Genomic DNA, 9,862 nt, shown 5'->3' on the forward strand with positions numbered 1-9,862 from the left:
TCATTTATAACAAAATAAAAATAAACAATATAAAAAATAATACTTATATTACAAAAAGGACATATAATACAACAAATGGAGAATTTAAAAATGTCCTAAGCCAAAACTTCGACGACAAAAATAATCACCATTTTTCAAATATGAAATATAAACCAGTAAATTCACAACCAAAAAAAAATTTAAGTGTATTTGGATATAACAGAGGAAAATTTTTTGTTAGTATTAAGAAAGATTTTACTAGCTTTGTCGTAAATACATTAATTATCTCAGTTTTCTTATATTCAGTTTATACTTTAGCACCTAATGAAACCATATCACAAAGGAGAAAGAGAATTATTACGGAAAGGTTGATGAAAGAATATGAACTAACTGACAAGGATCTCGAGATGATTGAAGATTATGATGAAATAGTTGAAAAGTAAAAAAAAAAGAAACACATATATATATATATATATATATATATAATATATTTATTTATGTATATTTCGTCTTATTTTTGTTTCCTTTTTAATTTATATTTCCTTTAATTTTTTTTCTTTTTTTGGTGAAATAAAAAATTTATATATTTATATGTATAACACTTTAATTCTTATAAAAACAATATATATATATATATATATATATATATATATATACATATCGTGTTTGTTTTTATTTATTTATTATTATATACATATAATTATTAAAAATATAATTTCAAACAAAAATCTTAAAAAAGATTTCAACAAAAATAAATAAATACAAAAATATTATATATTAATAATATTATTAAAAATGTAATTCAGATTTATTAAAAAAAAAAAAATAAAAAGGAAAAAAAAAAAAAAAAAAATTGTATATATTTATAGAAAAAGATCAAAAAATATCCAATAAGTCTTATTTCCCATTTTTGGTCCCACGCACTACCGATCCATAAGTTTGTTTGGTAGCTGAAAAGTTAAAAAATAAATAAATAATAAATAAATAAATACATACACACACATATATATATATATATATATATATATATATACGTTATTTATAATATACATAATTTATAGTACACATATATATTCAACGTATCATAATTCTTCTTAATTTTTCACATAAATAAAACATATTTTTTATCTTACATGTATTAAATGGGAGATATTTAAATCTAATCATATTTTTGATTTGTTGTTTCATAGTTGCGAAAAATAAGCATATAAAATAAAAAAGTAATAAAGGCCAAAATACTGGTATATCTAGAAATGAGAAAAAGGTACAAAAAATAGATATACAGATAGCTCTTGTAGAATATAACCAGAATTTAAATTCATTTAATTTTCTTAGAAATGGTCTAAATTCTTTTTTATCATCTGGATTATTTGGATTTTTAGTTTCATGTGTTTGTTTCATTGGTAATAATAAACCATTATTTTCATTTTCATATTGCTCATATATTTCTTCTATATTATGAGGTGTTAAGAATCTCAAAAATAAATTTAATAAAAAAATGGCTAAGGCATAAGAAACAACATAAAAGCCTGTTACATAATATACCCTAAGAATATAGGTAATAAACAAACCAAGCAAAGTAAACCATCTTGTTTTTATATATAATGTTGTTTTATCTACATAATAATTATGTGTATTAATTAACTTATTACAAATGTTGGGTAATTGCGGTTCTGTTTCCTCCATTTTTATTTATATATATATATTATATATATATAAATATATATACAATTATTATATTATATTTTATAATTTATTTTATTTTATTCTATTCTATTTATTTAATTTTTCTCCTACTTGTATAAATTCCTACTTATTAATTTAATATAACATATCAATAATATCACACATATATGTGATTTTATTATATATATATATATATATATATTAATACAGTTTATATAAACTTTTTGTCAATATATATATTTTTATATTTTTGTCATTTGAAAAAAAAAAAAAAAAAAAAAAAAAAAAATACATAAAGCATACACATAAAACATAAATTCCAAATATTATATTTTCCTATTTATATATTCTTTGGCTTTTTATATTTTTTTTTTTGTGGTAAGAAGAGGAAATATATATATTCTAACTTTTTGTCTTATAAAAAAATTACAACTCCAAAATTATATTATATACACAAAAATGTCATATAAATTATACATTCACATATATATACATATAATAAATATATAATATATACATAAAATATATATTATTATATAAATATATATATTAATAAAATCACGAAAAAATTTTACTTAGAGAATTTTTTCTTTTATAAATATTTCCAATAAAAATAAAAAATAAAATAAAATAAACATATGTTCGATGTTTATATATATTATACATACATATATATATATATATATATATACATACATTCATAAGTGCTTTTATATAAAAAATTACATTTTACAGTTATATTTATTTACAAATTATAAAACAATACGTATACATTTTTATTACCACACAAAAAAAAGAAAAAAATAAAAAAGAAATGGAAATATTAAAAATGAAATAAATTTATTACTTATACAATGTAAATGTTTTTTTTATGTTCCTCAAGCACAAAATATACGAAACATATTTACACAAATATAATTATAATATATATATATATATATATATATATATATATACATACAAAGTTATATTTATTTATATAAATATATTAATACATACATATATATATATATATATATATATATATATGTAAATATGGAACTATTTTTAAATTGCTCTCACATAAAAATTTGTATATTTTGTTTACATTATATTATATTAAATATATGGCATTTATAAAATAATAATAATAATAAAATACGTAAAAGCCAAAAATTAAAAGTAATACTAAATTATTTTATATATATATATATATATATGTATGTATTGTATAAAAATATATATATATATATATGTAGAAAATAATGTAAGCATAATATTTCCTATTGTTTTTAAACAATAAAAATGTATAACTATGCCAAATAAATTATAAAAAAAATGAAAATAACTAGTATAAAAAATATTAAGCACAAAAGGTATTAATTCGTAAAAAAATTATAAAAAAAAAAATTTTTTAAATAAAAAAGGAAAAATCTTAATATAAAATAATATTCTATGTATAAGATGATACTGTTTAATTTTTTAAATATATACGGAAAAATTATCTTATGGTAAGATAAAGAAAAAAAAAAAAATAAAATAAAATAAAATAACAATAAATAAATAATAATTTATAAAATTTTATAAACTACTAAATATGAAGAATAATATAAATAATATATATATTAATAATGATATATATCATATGTATAATATATTATATATATATATATATATATATATATATATATATATATAATATATATATAAATTATATTAATATATAATAATTTTTAATTACCTTAATTCAAATAAAATACAATACAATACATATATATTTTATACGTAATAGTAAAATAAATAAATCTGATATTACTTATATTTTACTTCTTTATTTAATGATATATATAATATATATGATTACTTTTAATTGAACAAATATATTTTTTTTCGTATTATATTAAAAATTTAAAAATTAAAGTAAATATAATATTTATAGTATAACAAATTACATAAATAATGATCCACCATAAAATTTTATATATTATATATGTATATATATATATATATATATATATATTAATAATTCTACATATATATAATTATAAGGTAAAGAAGAACATTGTTTTTTTAAATAAACAATATTATATATTATAATTATTGAGCAAAAAAAAAATATTTTTTTATGATCATATATATATTATATATCCTTATTTCCATATTACTTATTAAATTTCATCGCTTATTTTTTATTTAGTAACTTAAAAATTATTTATATATAAGGAGAGAACGGCGTATTATTAATTTTTTTTTTTTTTTTTTCCCCTTTTTTGTATAAAACAGTTCTTTAAAATTGTATATTTAACTTTTTCCATATATATATATATATATAAAGAAGAAAAAAAAAGTTATGTAGAAACATAATTATATATAAATATATATATATATATATATATATATATATATATATATATATATATAATATATATATTTATATTATATTTTATTATATATAAATACAAAAGTGAGTAAAATAGAAATGAAGTAATAAATGTAAACAAGAAAAATTAGGATAATTACATATATATGTATATAAAATTAAAAAAAAAAATTATAATAGTAAATATTAATATTATATACATGTATATAATATTAATGTATATAAAATTAGCAAATTCTTCCTTTTTTTTTTTTTTTTTTTTTTTTTTGTTACTGTAAAAACTATCTCATTTGAAAACATAGGTGCACATTATTTTATAATCTAAGGAATTAGCTATATATCAAACTAAATATAATACATATACATAAATATATATATATATATATATATATATGTTCATATATTATATTTTTATCCCTCCCAGAAAAAATATTTATTCATATTATAGGATTAAACACAAAGAAGTACGGACAAAAAAAAAAAAAAGAAAAAGAAAAAGAAAAAAGAAATAATGTGTACAAATATATGCACCCAAATTAATTTAAGGTTTTGTTATTATAATCATATATTAACAACAACGACTTTTGTACATTTTTTGTTCGCTCTGATTATTTAAAGCAAAAGTTTCGGGTAAATATCTGCATATTAAAATAAATAAATATATATATATATTTATATGTATATGCATATGTATATATGTATGCTTTATTATTGATTATCCTACATTTGTTCTTCCTGGTGTTCTTGCTTCATAGCTTTTCTAGCTATTTCATCAAATGCTTGATCAACATTAATTGCATTTTTTGCACTTGTCTCAAAATAGGGAATATTGTTATTTGATTTACACCATTGCAAAACTTTTAATGATTGAACCTTAAATAAAAAATAAATAAAAAAAATAAAATAAAATAAATAAATAAATAAAATAAATAAATAAAGTAAACATATATATATATATATTTATTTTCAACAACAGTAACATATTGAATAATCACAAGATTAAATTTTACTTTTCTTTTATTTGTTTCATCAACTTTATTTCCAATAATAACAAAAGGAAAATTTTCCGGATCTTTTGGACTAGCCTAAGAAAAAAGAAATATATATATATATATATATATATTACACCTGTATATATTTTCGTTTACAAAAAAAATATATTTTTTTTTTTCTATTTTATTTCATTTTATATTCATTTTATTATCAGTACTTGAATTAAAAATTCATCTTTCCACGATTCCAAAGATTCATAAGTTTTGTAGTTTGTCAAATCGAATACTAAAACACAACAATCTGCACCTCTATAAAAAGCTACTCCTAAACTTTGAAAACGTTCTTGTCCTGCAGTATCCCATATCTAAAGAAATATAAAATAAAAAAAAATTAAAAAAATCATAAAATAATATAAATTATATCTATTATAACTCTCCGCACAAATATATATATATATATATATATATATATATATATATTAGCATTATTTTTTTAAATAAAAGATATATAAATATTTTATTTGAACCTGCATAGTTATTTGTTCATTGTCAACTATGGTTTCTTTAGTTAAAAAGTCGGCACCAACTGAAGCAATAAAAAAAATAAAAAAAATATGTACATACATGCATACGCACATATATATATATTTTATTAAATAATATATATATAATTATTATTCCTTCTAAAATATTTTATTTACTCGTTGCTTTGTACTGGTTCGTAAATTTTTTATTCACATATTGATTCATTAATGATGTTTTACCAACACTGTAAAAAAAAATATACGTACACATATATATATATTTATATATATGTATCATTTTCATTAATAAATATGGTTATACTTTTTTATTTTAAAGAAATGAATATATTGTATTATTTCAAAAAATGTATCTTAAATAATTATATTAAAGTCAAATATCATTTCTATTTAGTAAATATAATACAAGGATATTTCTTAAATAGAAACAATTCAATATTACACACTTTTTTATTGCTTATAATATATATATATATATATATATATATATAAGGTAATAAACACATTTGTTTAAAACATATAATAAGATTTTATTAAAAAGTATTTACAAATATATTTTCATTTTATGGACCAGTATCTTAATATTGACAGCATATATCCATATCATGTTTATATAAATAAATATTAATACTTATATTTAGATTTCTATACATTCAATCTTATAAGCCAAATATTTCATTACACATTCATAGTTAAAAATTTATTCTACCTTATATATATATATATATATATATATATATATAATCATACAATTTAATTATTATTTTACAATTTTTCAAATTTATATTTACCCACTATCTCCAAGAATTATAACTTTTAATATGGTTCTTTTTTTATTTGACATATTTTCCTTCAATATATTGTTCTTTTTTTTTTTTTTTTTTATTAAAATTTGATTTTACAATGATACCTAAAAATTTTTTTTGAGAAATAAAAATTTATTTATAATGTTATATAATTACCTATAATTTTTTTTATTTTTTTATTTTTTTATTTTTTTATTTTTTATTTTTTATTTTTATGTTTTGATAATTTTAAAACTTTTACTATTTAATATAAAATCCTTTGAAAGAATAGATAAAAATAAATTCAATAATTATATATTATATATATATTTATATATTACTATTTTAAATATGTACGGGGAAAAAATAAAAACAAAAGGAAAAATTATTTAATTTAAATATATATATATATATATATATATATACATATTTTACATATACATTATATATATATAATATATATCCATATATGTATACTTTTTCTTTTTCTTTTTTTTATAATATTAAAAATGTAATACCAGATTATTCATAAACCCTAACAAATTTTTTTTTCCTTTTTTTTTTTTTACTTCATAATAAATATATTTTTTTTTTGTTCACATTAAAATGATTATATGAAAGTTTCCCTTTTGTAGTTGTATAAAATTATATGGGAAAAAATATATATATATATATATATATATATAATGAATTTATTATAAATATAAAAGAATATATTTATATTACTTTATATATGTACATATTAATAAACATATAATAATATATATATAATATATATTTTTATAATTTATATAATAAATATTTGGGTATATTTTTTAATGAAAATGTTGAGTACAATATATATTTATATATGTATATATAATTATATATAAATATAATATTACATATATGTATAATATTATATATATTACACACATGTGCAATTAAAATGTTTTATTACCTGAACATAAAAACCTTATAAAATTTTCATATTTTTATGTACATATTATAAGAATATAATAATATATTTTATTCTTTATCCTTTATTTGTAAATATTATATATATATATGCATGCGTCATTGTATACTTTTCTTTTTTTTCTTACGAATTTTTTAATAGTACGAATATAAAACATGTTCTTAAATACTTTTATTTCCTAGTCTTTTAGAACATTCTAGATATTTAAAAAAAAAAAAAAAATTATAAAATTAATACTTGTTCTTTAATTTTATTGATATTCATATTGAAGAGTTATATCTTAATTAAGAATCCTTATATTAAAAAAAATAAAAAGAAAAATATAATAAAATAAAAAGAATTTCAAGGTTTAATAAAATACTTTATATTATTTTATACCAAAAATGAAATTATAAATAGTTATATGTAATAATTCTCAGAAAAAGAAAAGTAAATATCATATATATATATATATATTACTTTCCTTTTATATTTTTTACATTTCATATGAGCTACCATTAGTACCATTACACATAATGGAATAAATTAATTTTTAACTTAAATATTTTTAAGATTGAATTATAAAAATTTAAACTCATATTATTACAAATTGAGTATATAAAAACTAGGACAAAACGAAATAAAATAAATATGGACTAGGAAATATATAGAATACGATATTTCAATAATATTAAAATTAATAGAAAAATATATAATATATTTATATTATGTATATATTCTTATATAAATCATCTTCTAAATAAACAAAGAATATATTATACTTCTGTATTAAAAAAAAAAAAAAAAAAAAGTAATAAATAATAATATTATCACAATATTTTTTTTACATCAAATAAAATGTTCTTCTTTTAAAATAATTTGATATAATGATATACATATTATTATATTCCTATTGATGTTTATAAGAACAAAACTTTCTTACACACATTGAAATTTTTTTCTCTATTTTATGTAGCTCGCCGAAAAAAAAAAAAGCATACAATATTAAATGAAAATATATAATGTATTTTTATATATATTTTTCAAAATGTGTACATGTAATTATACGGAATAAAAAATGATTTAGATCTTAATCATATTTTCATATTAAAGATAAATGTATAATTTGTATCGCATATATATATATATATATATATATATATATATATATATATACATACATACATACATACATACATATATATAGTATTTTCCTTTTTTAATTTTTTTTTTTTTTTTGTATTATTTTTAATAAGCCATATTACTTATCCACTTTTAAAACAAAATTTAATATATATATTGAAATTATTCTATAATTTTAAAATAGTTACATTTTTTGTAATTTTTTGGTTTGATTTTAATTCACGCTTACTTAAAATTTAAATGAAAAAAAATAAAAAAACTTTATCACTTTTTCATATATTTTTAATCTTGGTTTCATTAAAATTTTTAAATTATTTAGTAATTTTTTTCTTATCTCCATAAAAATAAAATAAAAGATAAATATTAAAAAAAAAAATTTATTTTACATATAAATATCATTAGAAGTTTATATATTTATAAAAAAAAAAAAAGGGTTACCAAAAAAAAAAAAATATATATATATATTCTCTTATATCTTTATATATAAATAAATACGTATTATATATATAATATATAATATTTAATAATGCACAGCGTTATCGAATATTAATAATTTAGCGATAAATTAATATACATTCCTTATACACTTTTGAACTTAACATTTTTTTTTTTTTTTTTTTTTTTGGTGAATAAATAATATATATATATATATATATTTTTTCTTATATAATATATTCAAGTATACATAAATATATGAATATACACATTTAAAAATATATATTATTATTATTATATATATTTAATATACAAATAATAACTGATCAAGAGAGCATGTAAAATAAATAATATACATATAAATGGATCCATATATATATTATTAATGATATATGTATACATATATATATATATGTGTGTAATTTTATTCAGACTACTTTAAAATATAAACCGAAAAATGTTAGGTGTAATTATATGCATTAAGATATTTTTCTTTTTTTTTTTTTATTTTATTTTTTTTTTTTTTTGCCTTGCTTTGGTTTATTATTTTTATTTTATAATTTTTTTATAATTTTTTTATAATTTTTTTTTTTTTTTTTTTTTTATGGTTTTGTTTGTTCTTCCATTAATTGATAATTGTATATCTTAATAAATTAAAATATATAATTATTCTTTTTCTTTATATATATTATTATATAAACTTATTGAAAATACATAATATATATAATTAACTATGTATTTTTAATCGTTAATATTATTTTATTTTGTTTTTTATTATAAAATAATATGTATATTTTTTCTTAATATAAATGAGAAAAAAGAAAAAATCATAAAAAATGTAAAAAACGAAAAATATAAAAATTAATAAGAAGTATATATATATATATATATATATGTATATTACTTTTTATTTTATTTTATTTTATTTTATTTTATTTTAATTTTTTTTTTTTTTTTTTTTTTTTTAAATATTGTTCTTACAATAGATTAATTTTTTTGTGTAT

At 15.0% G+C, this 9,862-nt stretch overlaps 3 protein-coding genes across 3 annotated transcripts; 1 reads left to right on the forward strand and 2 right to left on the reverse strand.

Moving 5' to 3' along the window:
• PRSY57_0901100 (conserved protein, unknown function) lies at positions 1–422 on the forward strand (the record flags this gene model as incomplete). The annotated part of the gene is made up of 1 exon (XM_012907250.2): positions 1–422. A coding segment is annotated over one exon (422 nt), but the record flags the coding sequence as incomplete, so codon positions are not given.
• A 454-nt stretch (positions 423–876) lies between these two features.
• On the reverse strand, positions 877–1,665 carry PRSY57_0901200 (putative retrieval receptor for endoplasmic reticulum membrane proteins; the record flags this gene model as incomplete). The annotated part of the gene is made up of 2 exons (XM_012907251.2): positions 877–929; positions 1,113–1,665. The coding sequence occupies 2 exons, from the start codon at positions 1,663–1,665 to the stop codon at positions 877–879; spliced, it is 606 nt and encodes a 201-aa protein (XP_012762705.1).
• A 2,927-nt stretch (positions 1,666–4,592) lies between these two features.
• PRSY57_0901300 (ras-related protein RAB7, putative) lies at positions 4,593–6,402 on the reverse strand (the record flags this gene model as incomplete). The annotated part of the gene is made up of 7 exons (XM_020114758.1): positions 4,593–4,662; positions 4,749–4,897; positions 5,035–5,109; positions 5,235–5,381; positions 5,544–5,602; positions 5,718–5,785; positions 6,350–6,402. The coding sequence occupies 7 exons, from the start codon at positions 6,400–6,402 to the stop codon at positions 4,593–4,595; spliced, it is 621 nt and encodes a 206-aa protein (XP_019970458.1).
• Positions 6,403–9,862: the final 3,460 nt, after the last annotated feature.

Source organism: Plasmodium reichenowi, chromosome 9 (genome assembly GCF_001601855.1).
Source record: "Plasmodium reichenowi strain SY57 chromosome 9, whole genome shotgun sequence".
Classification (NCBI taxonomy): Eukaryota; Apicomplexa; class Aconoidasida; order Haemosporida; family Plasmodiidae; genus Plasmodium; species Plasmodium reichenowi.